The 19,721-nt window shown below is 48.7% G+C and overlaps 1 protein-coding gene across 1 annotated transcript in view; it reads left to right on the top strand.

The window, feature by feature from the left end:
- Window positions 1-10,638, top strand: part of BEND3 (BEN domain containing 3) — a 38,318-nt gene extending 27,680 nt beyond the window's left edge. The window contains exon 4 of the mRNA XM_028510605.2: window positions 8,030-10,638. Coding sequence (XP_028366406.1) covers window positions 8,030-10,276 — 2,247 coding nt within the window. The 3' untranslated portion in view covers window positions 10,277-10,638. The remainder of the gene's footprint in view (window positions 1-8,029) is intronic.
- The last annotated feature ends 9,083 nt before the right edge of the window (window positions 10,639-19,721 follow it).

Raw genomic sequence — 19,721 nt, 5'->3', positions numbered from 1 at the left:
CCCCACCGTCAGCTCAGCTGTCCTGCCCTCCCCCCTGGCAGACAGGCCTCTGAGATGTGCCTTCCCCGAATGGCTTACCCTGCTCCTGGTGCTGCAGGGAAGTTCTCTTGTTTCCTGGTTGAGAGTACCGGTAATCGTTGCAACTAGTTTTATAAAAGGCCCACAGTACAACCTCTGCCCTGGCTTGGGAGTGACATTGTTTAATCATATTGTAATAATAAATATTAAGTACTTGCTGTGATCAGACACGGGCTTTTTGCTTTCTGTACATTATCTAACTAAGTCCCCATTCCCCTGTGAGACAGGGACCCTTACTTATCCCTGGGTCACACACAGGAAGCTGAGCCATGAAGGTCATGTGATGTGGCTAAGGTCACACAGAGGACAGCCTGGTGGTTGAGCTGAACTCTTATCTGCTCCTTTCAACCTGTCTACAGCCACATAATTCATGAAGCGAGTGGCCTAAGGGACTGCTCCTTGGGTACAGACCCCAACTCTGCTTTAAACACCCGCACATGTGGTTGGCCAGCATTCACTGAGCTCTTGTGTGTCCCAGGCACTTTGCTAGGCACTGGGGGTAGACTCAGGAATGATCTGGTCCCGCCATGTAACCAACCATGCTGCAGTGAGATGAGGATGGGGACAGCTTGGTGAGGAGACCCCAGGAGGGAATGGGAGGGGGGGCAGGCTCCCCAAACCCAGCATGTCCCTGGTCCCGTGCCCTTGCGAAGTGTGGAAGTGGTGAGGCACAGGAGGGCCTGGTGCCTCTCACCCTTCATTAGCTTAGACAAGCAAACCCTGAGAAAGTACTGGGCAGCTCCGTGGGATAATTAAAACAGAAGAATTCCTATATCTTCAGGTTCCTAGGAGAGTAAAGTAGCCTTTCTTTTGCATGGTTATCAACAGAGATGTAAGAGAAAAATTAACCTTTCTGGAACATGAGCCAGATTATTTTGTTATCTAAGAGGGTCCAGAAAGTACTTAAGTAATTGATTAATTTTGAAATATAGGAGGTTCGGAAGGTCAAAGTTTGATTTTTTTTTTTTAGTTTATTGGGGTGAGATTGGTTAATAGGATCAAAGTTTTATGTTTACGTGGCCTCGTGGTCTGTTATCACCCTGGGCCTACCTGTTCTCGGTACCATGTTGCTCACCTGCCATTGTAAATGTGGCCTCTTGAGATTGTCTCCTTGCCCCACAAGAGAAAAAACACCTCGTGTACTGGCTTATGCTGGCATTAGTTAGCTGAAGGCTTACAGATGACATTGAATCTGCCTGGATGAGAAAAACTGGGAGCAGACAATGTCTTCTAGACCCTGGCGACTCAGAGAGGACCCACAGCACAGCCAGGAGCTTGCTAGAAATGCAGGCCCAGGGATCAGAATCTGCATTCTATTAAGACCCCAGGTGACTGGAACTAGAGTTTCAGAAGCCCTGGGCCGGGCTCAGCCAACCACGTTTCCCAGGTGTGGAAGCATCCCCAGGAGGCACTTCCTGTCCGCAGTCGCCCGGGGCACTCGCATGCTGGTGGCGGCCGATGCTTTGTGCTGCGGCCCTGCATGCTCCCCTGACACCCGCAGCTCGCCAGTTAGCTCTTCTGCTTAAACAGACCTCCAGAAATATATCCCCGTATATCGTGGGGTCAAATTCAACATTAGTCAAAAACAGCTTTATAAAGTTAGGACTGAAATACAACGAATGGCACATACTTAAAGTGTACCATTTGGTAAGTTTTGACGTGTGTATCAGTGAAGCCATCACCATGATAATAAACATCTGTCACAACTATCATTAAAGTTTTGTGCCCCTTTGCATCCTCCCTGCACCCCCACACACCCACTAATCTACTTTCTGTCACTAGAGATAAGTCTGCATTTTCTAGAAATTTATGTGAATGGAATCGTACAATATGGCCTCTTCTGGTTGTCTGGCTTCTTGTAGCATAATTACTTTGAGATTGGTCATGACCGCCATGTGTAACAGTCTTGTTCCGAGTAGTATTCCATTGTACAAATATAACAGTTTGCTTATATACTTGTTAATAAAAATTTGGGTTGTTTCCTGTTTGAGGCTATTTACAAATAGGGCTGCCACGAACATTTGCTTAGAAGTATTTATATGATCTTGTGCTTTCATCTCGCTTGGTAAATAAATACCTAGGAGTGGAATGCCTGGATCATATGGTCCATGTATGTGTAACTTTTTTGGAAAGTACCAAAGTTTTCCAAATGGTTATTCTGTTCTCTCTCCCCACCACCCGTGCCTGCAGTTGCTGCTGCTTCACGTCGTCTCCAGTGCTCTGTGTCGTCTTTTTCATTGTGGTTTTGATTTGCATGTTAATAATAAGCATCTTTTAATGTGCTTATTGGCCATTTATGTATGTTCTTTGAAGTAGCTGTTGAAATAGTTGATTGGGTTGTATATTACTGTGTTTGAGAGTCCTTTTAGTACTCCAGGTTCAAGTCCTTTATCAAATAAATGATTTGTCAGTGTTTTCTTCCAATCTGGGCTTCTTTTCATTTTTTTAACAGTGTCCTTCAAAGAGCACAAGTTTTTGATTTTGATGAAATCCTGTATATCAATTTGTTCTCTTATGGCTTGTAGTGTTCTATTAGAATTTTAAGTTAGATTTTATATTTAGGTCCATGATACATTTTGAATTCATTTTTGCATATGGAACATGGTAGGATGAACCAGCGTCATTTGTGGAAAAGATTATCCTTTCTCCACTGACTGGTCTTTGAACCTTTCTTGAAAATCACCTGTCCATACATATGTAGATAAGCCTCTTAAAAAACGTTCCAGGCCTTGTCAATAGGGAAGACTCCTGATGAAAGCAGTGAGAACTCTGGGTTCTCAACCAGTGGTGGAGTTTGCAGTCCAGCTTTGGGGTCCCAATAGAGTGTTTTGGGCTTTGCTGGGAGTCCTGCAACAATGGACCTGCAGAGTGTACCATCCCTGGGATTTGAACCAGTCCCTCAAATCATTTTTGGTAGGGCGTAAGTCTCTCACAGGCCTCTGTTGAGCAAGGCTAGATGATGCATTGAAAGTACCCTTTTATTTTTTTATTTTTTAAAAATTACATTTTATTGATTGTGCTATTATAGTTGTCCTGATATTTCCCCCTTTGCCCTCCTCTACCCAGCATCCCCGATTCCCTCAGGCAGTCCCCACTCCATTGTTCATGTCCATGGGTCATGTGTATGAGTTTCTTGACTACTCCATTTCCTACACTGTACTTTACATCCCCGTGGCTATTCTGTAACTATCTACTTCTACTTCCGAACCCCCTCACCTCCTTACCCATCCACCCACACCCCCCATCTGTCAACCATTAAAACACTGTCTGTGTCCATGATTCTGTCTGTTCTTGTTTGCTTAGTTTTTTTTTTTTAGATTCAATTGTTGATACATATGTATTTTTGCCATTTTATTCTTCATAGTTTTTATCTTCTTTTTCTTAACTAAGTACCTTTAACATTCCATGCAGTAATGGTTTGGTGATAATGAACTCCTTTAGTTTTCTTTCTTGTCTGGGAAGCTCTTTATCTGCCCTACGATTCTAAATGATAGCATTGCTGGGCAGAGCAATCTTGGCTGTAGGTCCCTGCTTCTCATGACTTTCAATATTTCTTGCCAGTCCCTTCCAGTCTGCAAAGTTTCTTTTGAGAAATCAGCTGACAGTCTTATGGGAACTCCTTTGTAGGTAACTAACTTCTTTTCCCTTGCTGCATTTAAGACTCTCTCTTTATCTTTAACCTTTGGCATTATTATAATGTGTCTTGGAGTGGGCCTCTTTGCATCCATCTTGTTTGAGATTCTACTTCCTGGACTTGCATGTCTATTTCTTTCACCAACTTAGGGAAGTTTTTGTTCATTATTTTTTCAAATAGATTTCCAGTTTCTTTCTCTCTCTCTTCTTTTGCAACCCCTATGATGGGAAGGTTGGATCTCTTGAAGTTGTCCCAGAAGCTGCTTATAGTATCCTCATTTTTTTACATTCTTTTTTTTTCTTCTTCAGATTGGTTGTTTTTTTCTTACTTATGTTCCAAGTCATTGATTTGATTCTCAACTTCATCTGCTCTACTGTTGTTTCCCTGTCAATTGTCCTTTATTTCAATTAGTGTTTCCTTCGTTTCTGACTGGAGTTTTTTATGCTGTTGAGGTTCTCACTAAGTTCCTTGAGCATCCTTATAACCAGTGGTTTGAACTCTGCATCTGATAGACTGCTTATCTCCATTTTGTTTAGCTCTTTTTATGGAGTTTTGATCTGTTCTTACATTTGTGGCCATGTTTCTTTGTCTCCTCATTTTGGCAGCCTCCCTGTGTTTGTTTCTACATATTAGGTAGAGCTGCTTTGACTCAGTGTCTTGGTAGTGTGGCCTAATGTACTAGGTGTCCTGTAGGGTCCAGTGGCACAGCCTCCTCTATCACCCACGCTGGTTACTCAAGGTGTACCCTTCATATGGGCTCAGTACACCCTCCTGTTGTAGTTGAGCCTTGGCTGCTGTTGGCAGGTCAATGGGAGGGATTTACCCAGACCAGTTAACTGTGAGGACTGGCTGTGACCACTGACTACCAATCTCTGCCCTGTGTGGAGGATCAGCTGTGCAAGGACAGGGTAGTGGTGCTCCAACGTGGCCTATAGCTGCCCACGGGATGCACTGGCCCTGGGGTTTCCTGGGTGTGTAAGCCAAGGTCAGCCCCCACAGGTGTTTTGCCCAGGTCACCCTGCCTAAACTATAAAGCAAACTGAGTTGGCTGCTACTTGTGCTGGGCTTGGTGATTCCCAGGCAAAGCCAAGGTGTGAATCTGGGCTGGCTGCTGCTAGTGCTGGGCCTGGGGCTCACTAAAGCCAGGAGTTGCTGTTGGAGAACATTTGGGAAGTTGTGAAGCAGGAGCTAAGACCAGCCATTCATATGGAAAAGAAGCTTGGGTGGGCCCGTAAGTTGGGTGGGGTGGAATATCTGGTGATCTGCAAGGCTGGTCACAAAGTGATTAGCCAGGTTGATGGAATCTCAGATATGGCCTGAGTTTGCTAGCTCAGCTCAGTCTGGATAAATGTAGGGTGTTTTTTCTTTTCTTTTCTTTTCTTTTCTTTTTTAAATATTCTATTGATTATGCTATTACAGTTGTACCATTTCCCCCCTTCCCTCCCCTCCACCCTGCACACCCACTCCCACCCACATTCCCCCCTTTAGTGTCATGTCCATGTGTCATACATATAAGTTCTTTGGCTTTTACATTTCCCGTACTATTCTTGCCCTCCCCCTGTCTGTTTTCTACCTACCATCTGTGCTACTTATTCTCTGTACCTTTTCCCCCTCTCTCCTCCTCCCACTCCCCTGTTGCTAATCCTCCATGTGATCTTCATTTCTGTGGTTCTGTTCCTGTTCTGGTTGTTTGCTTAGTTTGCTTTTGGTTTTGTTTTAGGTGTGGTTGTTCATGATTGTGAGTTTGCTGCCATTTTACTGTTCATATTTTTTATTATTTTCTTTTTCTTAGATAAATCCCTTTAACATTTCACATAATACAGGCTTGGTGATGATGAACTCCTTTAAGTTGACCTTATCTGAGAAGCACTTTATCTGCCCTTCCCTTCTAAATGAAAGCTTGGATAGAGCAATCTTGGTTGTAGGTCCTTCCCTTTCTTGGAATACTTGGAATACTTGGAATAGTTCTTTCCAGCCCCTTCTTGCCTGCAAGGTCTCTTTTGAGAAATCAGCTGACAGCCTGATGGGAACTCCTTTGTAAGTAACTGCCTCCTTATCTCTTGCTGCTTCTAGGATTCTCTCCTTCATTTTTACCTTGGCTAATGTAATTATGATGTGCCTTGGTGTGTTCCTCCTTGGGTCCAACTTCTTTGGGACTCTCTGAGCTTCCTGGACGTTCTGGAAGTCTATTTCCCTTGCCAGAGTTGGGGAAGTTCTCCTTTATTATTGTTCAAGTAAGTTTTCCACTTGTTGCTCTTCCTCTTCCCCTTCTGGTACCCCTATAATTTGGATGTTGGAACGTTTAAAGATGTCCTGGAGGTTCCTAAGCTTCTCCTCATTTTTTTGAATTCTTATTTCTCCATTCTTTTCTGTTTGGTTGATTCTTTCTTCCTTCTGGTCCACTCTATTGTTTTGAGTCCCAGTTTCCTTCCCATCACTATTGGTTCCTTGTACATTTTCCTTCATTTCACTTAGCGTAGCCCTCATTTTTTTCATCTAATTTGTGACAAAATTCAGCCAATCCTGTGAGCATCCTGATTACCAGTGTTTTGAACTGTGCATCCGATAGGTCAGCTATCCCTTCGTCACGTAGTTGTATTTGTTCTGGAGCTTTGATCTGTTCTTTCATTTGGGCAATTTTTTTTCTTGACTCGCCTGTTATGTATGAGGGGCAGAGCCTTAGGTGTTTACCAGGTGGGTAACCCAGTTGCTGGGTTGTGACACTATATGTGGGGGAGGGTCCGAGAAGGAACAATGGTGCTTTTTTGGCTCTCTGCCGGATTTCAATCATTTCCCCCACTTCCCACAAGCAAAGTGGGCCCTTCTGGTGCTGATTCCTGAGTGGATGGGCCTGTGTATGTTCTAGGACCCTGTGGGTCTCTCCAATGAACTCTCCTGTGGGTCTGGGAGTCTCCCGCTGCTGCCTCAACCCCCACGGGTGTTTTCAATCAGAGGTTTGAGGCTTTATTTCCCTGCACTGGGGCTCTGGGTGGCTCAGTCTGTTCCGCTCCCCAATTTTTCCTCCCGGTTTATCTGTGCTCGAATGTGGGACTACCTGGTCCATCAGCCGCTGACTTGCCGGCCAGCTGCAGCCTTGCACACCCATTCCACAATCCAGCACCTCACTCGCCCCAGTCCGCTATCTGCCACCTTGCTAAGAGTCCTCTCTGCCCGGCTGCCCGTCTCTGCCCCTCCTACCAGTCTGGATGAAGGTTTCTTCTTTAACTCTTTGGTTGTCACTTCCATACAGTTTGATATTCTGGCAGTTCTGGTTGTTTTTTTTTGTTTTTAAATTGTTGTTGTCCTTCTTTTGGTTGTGCAGGGATGCACAGTGTGTCTACCTACACCTCCATCTTGGCGGGAAGTCTGGGATGTAGTTTTTTAATTCTGTTGTTGTCAGACTTCCATTCAGCTCAATTTCTGACAGTTCTGAGTGATGGTGGTTTTGTATTTTAGTTGTAATTTTGCTGTGGTTGTGAGAAGAGGCGAGCCTTGTCTGCCTACACTGCCATCTCTCAAGTACCCTTTTAGATGCATGAGCACATGGTAGTTCATTACATACAGTGGGTGACTTAGGACAGCGGGGCGTAGTTCTGTCCTGGAACACTGGTCAGGAAGGGCTGCTGCACTGACAAGGAGACCAAGGCTTAGAAACCTGGGAGGCCCCATCATTTCATGGAGTCTCGCAGTTGCACAGGCTCTGGAGATTCCAGGCCCTTTTCCGGTCTGAAACGAGATGTGATTCCAGGCATGGTGGAGTTGGTGGCACAATGCCACTGTCCAGACCTTTTGTCCACGCTCACCGCTGTGCGTCTCAGCTGTCCTGAGTAGTGACATCCATTCTCCTAGAGCTGCAGCCTGGAGGACATGCCATAGCTGCTGGGGGCAGGAGTGATTATACCACCCCTGCCGAGAGCACTGGAGCCTGGGTTGATGAGGTGACCTGCCTGTCCGTGGCAGAGGTGCCACAGGAGCTCCTTGTGTTCCCATGGGTTCACTCTGTCCTGAGCAGGTTCCTGCCCGGCCTCGCCAGCCCCTGTGCTCATCTCCTGTCAGGCCTTGTGAGCAACAAGCCCAGTGCCTGGGCCCTGTAGCAACCTGAAGCTTCCCCAGTCCCCTCTGAGTCTCTCAGGGTGGAGGAAGCGTGAGCAGGTTTTTGTGCTGGAATGCTGGGACAGGCCGGATGACTCCAGGGCAAGGCAGAGCATTTCTTCAGATGCTCCTGCGATTGACCTTGGTCCCTGTGTGTGTGTGACACAGACCTCTGTCTAGTGTGGTAAATTAGAACACCCCCCTAACACAGCTTTTGTTTTCCAGGCACTTCTAGCAGGCATGAGGAACCGGGAAAACAGCTCGCCCTGCCAGGGCAATGGGGAGCAGACTGGCAGGGGCAAGAACTTGGTTTCTGTGTGGCCGGGCGAGGAGGAACCCTGCGGTGACCTGAGCGCCCCCTCCTACAAGAAGCCCCTGTACGGCATCTCGCACAAGATCATGGAGAAGAAGAACCCTCCTGCAGGGGACGTGCTCAGCACATATGAGCTCTTGGAGAAGGCAAACCCCAGCAACAGCGCCTCGCCGCTGCGGCTCCTGAACGAGACACAGAAGCGGGACAGTGTCGGTGCGGCTGCAGCCACCGACAGCGACCCCAACATCTACTTTCTAATCCAGAAGATGTTCTACATGCTCAACACACTGTCCTCCAACATGTCGCAGCTGCACAGCAAGGTGGACCTGCTGTCCCTGGAGGTGAGCCGCATTAAGAAACAGGTGAGTCCTACGGAGATGGTGGCCAAGTTCCAGCCACCCCCTGAGTACCAGCTGACTGCCGCCGAACTCAAGCAGATCGTGGACCAGAGCCTGTCGGGCGGCGACCTGGCCTGTCGCCTGCTGGTGCAGCTCTTCCCCGAGCTCTTCAGCGACGTGGACTTCTCCCGGGGCTGCAGTGCCTGCGGCTTTGCAGCCAAGCGGAAGCTGGAGTCGCTGCACCTGCAGCTCATCCGCAACTATGTGGAGGTCTACTACCCCTCGGTGAAGGACACGGCCGTGTGGCAGGCTGAGTGCCTGCCCCAGCTGAACGACTTCTTCAGCCGTTTCTGGGCCCAGCGGGAAATGGAGGACAGCCAGCCGGGGAGCCAGGTCGCTGGCTTCTTTGAGGCTGAGCAGGTGGACCCCAGCCACTTCCTAGACAACAAAGACCAGGAGGAGGCCCTGTCCCTGGATCGGAGCAGCACCATAGCCTCCGACCACATGGTGGACACACAGGACCTCACCGAGTTCCTGGACGAAGCCTCGTCGCCAGGCGAGTTCGCGGTCTTCCTCCTGCACCGGCTCTTCCCCGAGCTCTTTGACCACCGGAAGCTGGGCGAGCAGTACAGCTGCTATGGGGACGCCGGCAAGCAGGAGCTGGACCCACAGAGGCTGCAGATCATCCGCAACTACACGGAGATCTACTTCCCCGACATGCAAGAGGAGGAGGCCTGGCTGCATCAGTGTGCCCAGCGTATCAACGATGAGCTGGAGGGGCTGGGGCTGGACGGGGGCAGTGAGGGGGACCCCCCTCGGGATGACTGCTACGACTCCTCCAGCCTGCCCGACGACATCTCGGTGGTCAAAGTGGAGGACAGCTTTGAGGGCGAGCGGCCAGGCCGGCGGTCCAAGAAGATCTGGCTGGTGCCCATTGACTTTGACAAGCTGGAGATCCCACAGCCTGACTTCGAGGTGCCAGGCGCCGACTGCCTGCTCAGCAAGGAGCAGCTGCGCAGCATCTACGAGAGCAGCCTGTCCATCGGCAACTTTGCCTCACGCCTGCTGGTGCACCTCTTCCCCGAACTCTTCACGCACGAGAACCTGCGCAAGCAGTACAACTGCAGTGGCTCCCTGGGCAAAAAGCAGCTGGACCCTTCCCGCATCAAGCTCATTCGCCATTACGTGCAGCTGCTCTACCCCCGGGCCAAGAATGACCGGGTCTGGACGCTGGAGTTTGTGGGCAAACTGGACGAACGCTGCCGGCGCCGGGACACGGAGCAGAGGCGCTCCTACCAGCAGCAGCGCAAAGTCCACGTCCCAGGCCCCGAGTGCAGAGACCTGGCGAGCTATGCAATCAACCCCGAGAGGTTCCGAGAGGAATTTGAAGGGCCCCCGCTGCCCCCTGAGAGAAGCAGCAAGGACTTCTGCAAGATCCCACTGGACGAGCTGGTGGTCCCGTCGCCCGACTTCCCGGTGCCTTCCCCGTACCTGCTGTCGGACAAGGAGGTGCGCGAGATCGTGCAGCAGAGCCTCTCGGTGGGCAACTTCGCCGCCCGGCTCCTCGTCAGGCTCTTCCCCGAACTCTTCACGGCCGAGAACCTCCGGCTGCAGTACAACCACTCTGGGGCCTGCAACAAGAAGCAGCTGGACCCCACGCGGCTCCGACTTATCCGCCACTATGTGGAGGCCGTGTATCCCGTGGAGAAGATGGAAGAGGTGTGGCACTACGAATGTATCCCCAGCATCGACGAACGGTGCCGCCGCCCCAACAGGAAAAAATGTGACATCCTGAAGAAAGCCAAGAAAGTGGAGAAGTGACGGGTAGCCAAGGGCCTGGGCCTTCTCGGGAGCATGTGTATGGTACCCACAGACTTGCACCTTACGTCGGTGGGAAGGGGCTCACTACTTTTGCACACGTACACACCCACCCCACTACAAGAAAGAAGCCTTACGTTTGGTGTCTCCCACTTCTGACTTTGGCCCTGAGTCCCCGGTACAGCCAGTGTGGGGGTGGCTGGGCTGGGGAGCAGGGGTTCTCTCGCCTTGGCTCTGTCCCCCCTCCCTTCTTCTCGATTTGAAATGCAAATTCAGCAACTCTCTTGTTCCTCTGCCCACATTTTACATCTTCCATTTTTATCAGTTCCTTTTGTAGCTGTTGTTGTTGAAAGGAAATCCCTTTTTAAAAGATCATTGGGCTCTTCTTTAAAAGGAATCTTTCAAATATTCAAGGTGAACTACTGTTAGGTGGCTTCAGTTACTGGGATTTCTTTTCAAGGTGGTTTCAGATTTATGGAATTTTTAGAATGGCCACATTTGGGTGTGATGGCTGATAGTAACTTCAGGTGGTGCAGAGACCCACTCTACTGACCCTGCCTTCCACATCTGATTTCGGGAGAGCCGAGATGCCCCTGGATGGCAGTAGATGGGGTGGAATAGTGTGGCATCCTCTCTGCCCCGGGGTGCTCCTTCCCTTCCGCCGCAGCGCGGAGGACAGGGCTTCCTCACGGCCTGGCCTGTTCGGCATTGGGTCAGTAGAATGTGGGGCTCACTCTCTGTAGACAAGAACACTGGATGATGATGATGATGATGATGATGATGATGATATGAATGTAGATAGACATGGAAACATGTTCACGGTGTCATGTGAGCTGTGTCCTTCCACTTGCCTCTTTTTTTCTCCACATGAGGATGCTGGTTGGAGGGGTAGACACATTTCCTTGGAGAATGGTGTGTGTAAATAATTGGCTTCTTGTTTGATTTAAGGATGGGTCTCTTTGGACTCGCTGAGAACTGTTTACTTTCTGTATGTGTGTGTGTGTGTGCGCGCGCGTGAGCGCAGAACCGGGGTTCTGGGAGCTGTATGTGTGTGTGTGTGTCCTTCCCCACAGCGCAGTGTCCACTCCTCCGCTCGATGTGCATCTGTGGTCCTTGGGGCGGGCCCAGCCCCTCAGGCCTTCTCGGGGACGCCTGCTGTTGGGAGGACACCGGTCGTCTCAAGTGGGACACCCATGTCCGTTCCCAGGGCCCACTCAGAGCTCTCCCCTCAGACCCCCTAGAAGAGCCTGCTGTCCTCCATCCGGCTGGTCCCTTGGCCTTGGGGTGAGACATTTCTTCTCACTGGTTGAGAAGGTCAAACTGCTTCAGGCTAGTGGTGTGTTCTCCAAGAATTCTAACCAGGAAACTTCTCAAATAGTTAAAGTCCTTAAAAACAATACTTTTATTTATCTGACTTTGGGGGCCACATGCCTAGGAGGGAAACAGTCTAACAGTCTAACTCAAACTGAATACATCATACCAGAAACCCGAAGAAATGAGTGAGTCACACAGAGTAGTCATAAAACCTTTGTGGCTTAATATTTTGCTACCTTAAAATGCAGAAATAATAGAAACAATCTGTGAATTGTCTTTATGCAGCTGATTAGGACTTCAGTTCTGCCGGCTGTATGACATAATTTTGCCTGTACCGAGCAGGCTTTTTTTTTTTTTTTAACATATATGACAGGATTCTGAGCAATGTAAACTTGCTGGTGTAACTTAAGTAAATTCGCTTTTAAATGTCACTTACAGATTATTTCTGTTGCAACTGCAGGCCTCAAATTTCTGAAATTTAGAAATGTGCAGGGATTTAATGACTCTCACCTACCCACACGTGCGCACATACTTTTCTTATTAAAAAACTGAAGGGAGATGAAGGGGACCTACATAAATACCAAGTTCTACCGCTTTGTGCCTGGAAAGAAGAAGGGACTGCAGCAGCCAGGAGGCTCACTCTCCCCCCCATCACCTGGGCCTTTCTCAATGCCTTAGTTCCCCTCCCCCCCCACACACACACGTGCGTGCATGCACGCTCACACACGCACACGCATGCCCTACCCAAAGATGGCAGTGGCCCTCGCCCACCAGTCCTGCTGGTTGGAGGGTGTGCCGTGGAGTTTGTTCTGGTCTCGAGGATGCATCCAAGAGGATTCCAAGCCATGTGAAATTGTCCTGCTTCCAGGGGGTGGAACGTGACCCGCAACTTCAGAAGCACAATCATTTATTAATAATTTTTTTAAAAACCTTATCCACCCACATTAAAGAAATCAACAGGTTCTAGATTCTAAGAATGAATGCTGTTTCTCCATAACCTAGAGTATGTTCTGTTTTTTGGAAACTGCATTTCAGTGGTTTCCTCAATACCTTTCCTGCTTAGGGCTTCTTCTCCCCAAACCTTAGACTCCCTTTCAGTGCAGAGAGGTGGACGCACTCGGGGAGCTGTTTGCTGTCCCCCTGGATGGCCCCACGAGGGGATGCACGCAGGTCCTGTCTCTTTCTGTATGGCGTCCTCAGTCAGCCATACAGGTAGGCTCAGGGGCAGTTTTTTACACAAAGCAATAGAAGTACAAACTACTTTTTTCAAAATTTCATGTTTTCCATAAAATCTGTTGGTGAATCCCTTCCCCCTCTCCATCTAAATTCTTTTGTTTTTACTTGTTTTTGGATTTTTTTTTTTTTTTGGCCTCGTATCTGGAGAACAAAAGGATTAGCACACACATTCTGACGTTAAGTAGCATGTCACCATAGGTGTTAGTGTCCCTCGTTTTCTGTGTTTGCAGGTTTTAAAAGAATGTATGAAGGGAGTTTCGAATGTACTGAGTGTTCTAATCCTGCTTCAGTTCGCTCTGGCGGTGTCGGCGTGACGGCAACCGTCTCACAGGGAGTACAGTCTCGTCTTGTGTCTTGGGGGATTGTCCGCCCCTCCCAGTTGGTGTTGGCCCTGCACCCTCTTTTCTTTAAGTTGGAGGGAGGGCTGCCCCTCAACCAGCCAATGGGATCTCCGTAGTGATAAGTGGATTCGCTGTTTTAAATGGTAAGAGTCACTGGCCCGACTGGACTACACAGCGTGGCCACTCGGGTTCCTGTAGAGGCAGCCTCCGTTTCCACCTCCTTCCCCAGATGTCTGCCTCTTGCCCGACTGAGAGGGGGCTGTTTCAAGACCCCTGATTGGGTCATTGGGCTTTGCCGCTGCCCACGTAGGTAGATGATGTGGAGCGGGGTGGGGGCCCAGGGGCTGCTGCCACCCACTTGCCTTGCGTAGATCCAGCCTTAATGTTTTTTCTGACGTCCTAGTGATAGCAGACCCTGCACAAAGTGGATATCAGAGTTAATACTGTGAGGAGACAAAATAATGAGCATAGTTTTACCAAAGATAATGAAATACCACATAATGTCTGCATTTTACCATTGATTTGAGTGCATCCTTAGAAAACTGAATGTAACAAAAACCCAGGACATTTTTGGAAATTGTATGCTCTCTAGCAACTCTGTGTGAATTTTTATACAAGCACTGTTTTATGAGTTATATAAAATGTTATAAAAAGAAAAATATGGTCTTGTAACATCTTATTTCCTTAGGGAGAAGTCTCTCAGAACGTGTCTGGGGTGTTTGTCCTTCCGTGCAGCCTCCTCGCCCACTCCCAGGGGAGGACATCGGTGCTCAGGGGCACCTCGGCCTCCGGGGCGCCCACCCTCTGCTGTCAGGGCTGCAGCTCACTGGGGTTCGGTCTGTCACAGCTCAACGACTGTGAAGTCACCAAATAAATGCTAGCCCATTTCTACACAAACCGCTTCCTGGCCATGCAGCGGGAGGTGCATTTGACCTTACCTTTCCTGGGCGGGTATTTGACCTTACCTCTCCTGGGTGGGCCAGCGCTCCCTGCCTGAGGCCAGGCTACTTCCACTCTTTCTCTTTGGATTAAATGGGATGCAGTTCCTCAAAGCTAACGTATTATTAACTGGCAGCAAAAGGATACATGTTTTCCTCAACTCTTTGGCTAATTATAAGTCATTAAGTTTAAACAATATTTCATAGTGAAAATAATATCTCAAACTGTCAGAGGAACTTTTTTTTTGGCCCAAGGGTCACAATTTCTTATAAAGTGTGTTGTGATTTAGGATTGGAACGCTTCTCCTGCAGTGAGTATTTGCTCAGTTGTGAGCCTTGTGCAGGCTGGGGCTGGCCAGGGGCTGCAGCCCCAAAGGCTAAAAATGCAAGAGCAAGTTTAAGCAAGACTTGAAGGAAGCCTTAGCTAAATTCTTTGAGCCCCTTCTAGCTACAAGTATCTTTGTTGTCTACCAAAAAGGAAATTCAGAGAGTTTTAACTTAGGGGAACTTACTTACAAAAACTAGTTCTCAGAGATAAGAGCGTCACACCCAGTTAGTTACCGTTATCGGCGGAATGGTGAGATGGGATGGACTCTTTCGGGAGCTTCCAGATGAATCCGAAATCCCCTGGCCAGAGGTGGGAGAGGGATGGACGTTTACTGAGCCTGCTCCTTCACGTGGCACCTAGCATCTGTTCACCATGTACCTGTGCTGTCCCACTGAGAGCTGTACCTGGGTCGTCTCTCAGAATCCCCTCACAGACCCTGTGAGGTAGGTTCTGTAGCTATGCCTGTTAAGACAAGAAAGCTCAGGCCCTGAATGATGTTGATGTCATCTCTTTTAATTCTCATAACAAGGCAGTGTTCGGGCACTGTTATCTTTGTTTTGTGATAAGGAAGGAGAGAGAAGTCCGTTTGTTGCCCAAGTCGACATAACTTGCAAATTGCAGTGCTAGGATTTGAATCCACGTTTGCCTCGACCCTGTCACGTGTCTCAGGAGCTCAGCGCCCCGAGCCACAGGACACACAGGCTCAGATCCCGAGAGAGTCGCAAGTCACTGCCTTGTCCCCCACATCCTCCACGCCTCCAGAGGGCTTAGGCATGGACGTGCTGGTTTTAGAATCGCCCTGGGTGAAATGATCGTGGGAAATGTGGGCAGACGTGTGCTGGGAGGAGTACATCTTTTGAGACTGTGAAATGAACTGCCCTCGATCGCATTCCCTGGGGGCAGAGCCTGAGATGGGGGTTTTCATGAACGAGCCGGAGCGTGAGGAAAGCAGGATGGGGCCAGGGAAGGTCATGAGCAGGAGTCTAGTTTTCACCACCCCAGCTTCATTCCTATCCACAGAGCAGCCCCAGAACATGAACTGCCGGGTACTGACGTGTCTGACATAGTGCCCACGGAAACAGGGTAGCCCGCCTGGCAGGGGGGCCCCCTTTGACTCCAGAAGAACCACTGGCCCACAGCAGCTACAAGATGGGTGCAGTGGCAAAGGGGATCTGGGCGGGAATCCATCAGCACCCACGAGAACCACCAGAGGTTCTGATTCGGTAGGTTTCCAGCAGAACCACCAGAGGTTCTGATTCGGTAGGTCTGGGGTGGGGCCTAAGAATTTGCATTCCCAGGTGATGCTGTGCTGATGTTGGGGGCTGCACTGCGAGAACTACGGTAACTTCACAGAACTCACTGTGAGTTAGTGTGCATATGCAGAAATGGGAGGCTTAGTACTTTCCTGGTTATTAGAAATAGATCTCAGCTGAAATAAGTGGTTTCCTGTTGTGTTAAAATAAAATCGACTACTTAACTAGTGGCAAACCAAATCTCAGCTGTTGTCGGGTCAGTGGGAAGAGGCAGGTTTCCGTATGCTTCAGCATCAGGGTGTAGGAGCGCCGGCCAAATTGTGATGGCTTTTGCCAGAACATTTCTGCATGGCCAAGCATGTCCACTGATTTTATTTAAGGGGTAAGAATTCATTTGTTCTTCTAAATGGAGTTGGTAGTCCAGATGGTGAACTGTGTTCTTGACGGAGGTTGAGAGCATGTAATGCTGCTGCTCCTCCTTCCAGAAGCTCCTGCAGTGTGACAGCTGTGTATTCAGAAGTGACGATAGGTTCCTAAATTACAGGGAGTTCTGTTTTTCGTGAGAGCGCTCATCTTCTGAGCCCCTGTCCTGTAATGAGTCAAGAATGTGCTGGGACCTGACAAGCATTATCTCCTTTAATCCTCGCAGAAACCCTGCGGGCTAGATATTTGTATCCCCTTACAAAAGGGGATGCTTCCGGAGGTTAAGTAACTTGGTCAAGGTCAGGCAGGTAGCAGACCTGGGAGCCTCTAATGCTGGCCAGGCTGACGCCAAAGTCTGTGCTTGTGGTTTCTGAGCTGCCATTTGCGTAGCTGTGTGCAGTGAACAACTTCTCCATCTCTCTACCTAGTGGTCCCCCACCATTTAACTTGTGCTAACTGTCCAGTCTCTGAGCTTCTGGATCTATCCAAGTGAGAGAGTATTTGACCCACGGAAGTGTTTAATGCCACAGGAAATAGAACAAGGAACACAGAAAGACTCATCTCTGCCTCTAAAGGAAGTTCACTCAGCAAAAGTGTTTGTCATGCCTGCTGCCTCCTATGGCACTGCTCCATAATTCTCACAAGTCCCACCCTCACTAGTTGGCAGCTAAGCCCGTTTAGCTTGGAGAGATGGTTCTGATGGTAAACGGCACAAAACCTGACATCTCTTGCCTGAAACTGATTTTTCAGATGCGTGTGGTATCCGCAGGCTGAGACCTTGGCACTCCCCCTCGGCGCAGACAGCTGAAGCCACGTTCCGCATTCTGGAACTGGGCGCGGTACTGCCCGGAGGCACACCTGCAGGCCCGAGCAGTTTCCCGACCCTCCTGTTGAGTGCGGGCTGCAGAAATCCGTTCTTTCTGGGTTCCGTTTCTGCTGTTTCTGACACAAGGTACTACACCCGAGTCCCCTTGGATCTGACGAGCTGAAATCTCAGCACAGGCACGGTTCCAGGCGGGATGAGGCACACGCTTCAGTGTCTGTTAGGTCCACAGTGATGGGGCCTTGTCTTCGGGTTACCAACAGTCACTGTGGGGCTCAGATCCGAGCTGGCTGCTGTCATTGTGGCCCCACCTTTGTCCCAGAATCAAGAGTTACGGGATTTCCCCTGCAACCCTAAAGGAAATTCTCCACATACCCTGTGGGGAAGTATCTCCCAGTATCTAACCCCTCTGAGTGGGGCTGCACAAGTGGCTATGGCCAGTCCAGACCTCTAAACAGAAACTGCCCATTTGAGACCCTCACTGTTGAGCCCTGACCAGTCTTTGGGCTTCTCTAGTTTGCCATGGGGAAGGTCTCTCCAGCTTTCAACATGTAGTCCCCAGAGGGAAGGCCCGCTGGGCACCACTGCCATCTCTCCAGCGGCATCAACAAGTACCTAGTAAGCGACATGTGTCCTCAGGACCCTGCAAGTTGTAGGCTTTTCACTAACCTACTTTTGACATACTTGGTGTGTTAAGCAATGACGATGAACAAAAAAAATTTTTAAAGACCAGCAAGCATGTCTTCGAGAGCAGCAGGAGAGTGGCAGTCACAGATGGCTGCACCCCATCTCAGAGCCCTCAGAGAAATCCCAAGCAGCAAGCTGGGGGCACGCGTGTGGAGAAGGGGGAGAACTTATGAAGAGTGCATGTTAAAGTTACTATACCTCTTCAGACCTATATTAGACTGGCAAAAGCCAGAAAGCTGGTCGTGCCAGGGGCTGTGTGTGTTGCTGGTGGGAGGGCAGCCTGGTGCAGCCTTGTGCAGAGTATGCAAGCAGTTGTGCGTACTGCAGTCTGGGAGAAAGTCACCGGGAGAGTGCGCAGGCAAAACGTGGGGGATGCACACTGGGTTTTACTGCGCAGCAGAGAGAAGCAATGGATTAGATGTACCTATAGTGCCGTAGATGGATCTTAAACTGCTCTGAATGAAGAAAATACAAAAAGAAATGTATAGTAATATCATTTATGAAATTTAAATATATGAACACAGAACAGCAAACACATTCTACAAGAATACATACAAAAAGATATGCATCACACACGAGAATAGTGGGCTAAAGTCACAGAGGACCTGTGGAAATACAGGAAGACGAGAGAGAAATGACAGAAGGTGGAGGCTGGGGATGAAGGCTGATTTCAAGCAACTGATGTGACACTGAAAGAATGCAGTCTGGCCCTGACCAGGTAGCTCAGTTGGTTAGAGCATCATCCAGGTACACCAAGGTTGTAGGTTCAACCCCCAGTAAGGGTACATACGAGACTCAAGCAATCAAGGCCTAATTAAGTGGAACAACAGATTGATATTTCTCTCCAAAAATGAAGAGAAAGATAGAAGTTTGGGAGACACAAATTCTGTTCTGAGTCTGCTTGATGGACTTTATATCACTTTATATCAATTCCTTCACTACTCCCTGAGATCATCAGTAAATTGGTAATTCTGACAGTAACTTTTTGAAAGCCAAAAAATATACGACCAAGATAAGGCAGAGCCTTGACCAGTGTGGCTCAATTGGTTGGGTGGCGTCCTGCAAAATGTTTGTTCCATTCCCGGTCAAGGTACACACCTAGGTTTGCAGGTTGGGTCCCCAATAGGGCATGTATGAGAGGCAACCAATCAATGTTTCTCACATCAATGTTTCTCTCCCCTTCTCCCTCCCTTCCCCTCTGTCTTAAACAAAGGTAAGCAGAACTTTACTAGAATGTTTTGATATACACTGCTTACCCTTCAAGGCTCACAGAACACACACTGCCACCCCAACTGAAATCTGTTTTCTTCTTAGTTTCTTGAAAAACGGTAGTTATGTTTCTACCTCCCCAATCATTATCAACCAAATAAACCACGACTTGTCCCCCAAATGCTAAAAAGATGATGAAACTATTGCCTGGCCATCTATATAGTTTTCCAGGAAAGCTGTAAATGCTATTAGCAGAGAAATGCAATTAGTACCATATTTCATAGAAGAGCGTCCTTTCTTTGGAAGGATTAACTGTTACTGGTAAAAGGGCTAGGTAGGCCTCTACCAAAGCATAACTTTGAAACTGCTGGTTCTTTAAAAAGTACAAACATAACACTAGCAGCCTTTTCATACCTTTCTGGGAAAATGAGAACTACTACCAAAAATCTTCCTTGCCGCCCTGCTAGAGGAGGGTGTCTCAGCCTCACCACTGCGGACGTGCTGGGTGGAACCCTCTGTGTGGTGGGGGCTGGAGGGACACCGTATGTACGTACGGTGTTCACTAGTGTCCCTGGTCTCTGTCCACTCGATGCCCATGTCACCCCCTCAGCTGTGACAACCCAAAAGTTCTCCAGACCTCACCAAATATACCTGGGCAGCAAAATCACCCCCAGTTCAGAACCAGTGCGTGAGAAACATCCAAATCTCTTATGTTTTCACCGTGTTGGCCACCTCTTCACTGAGGAGGCTTTGCCAGGACAGCACTATAAATAATAGCAGCTTGTCATTTGGGTCGAGTAATGAACGAGCAAGCTGCAAGAATTTCATAAATCTTTATGAACTGCTTTTGTTTCCGATCAGTTTTTGCCACATGCTGTGATCAGACCAACATTCTC

The sequence above is a fragment of the Phyllostomus discolor genome, chromosome 4, assembly GCF_004126475.2.
Source record: "Phyllostomus discolor isolate MPI-MPIP mPhyDis1 chromosome 4, mPhyDis1.pri.v3, whole genome shotgun sequence".
Taxonomy (NCBI): domain Eukaryota; kingdom Metazoa; phylum Chordata; class Mammalia; order Chiroptera; family Phyllostomidae; genus Phyllostomus; species Phyllostomus discolor.
The sequence above is the reverse complement of the archived record's forward strand: the minus strand, read 5'-3'. Positions and strand labels throughout refer to the sequence as shown.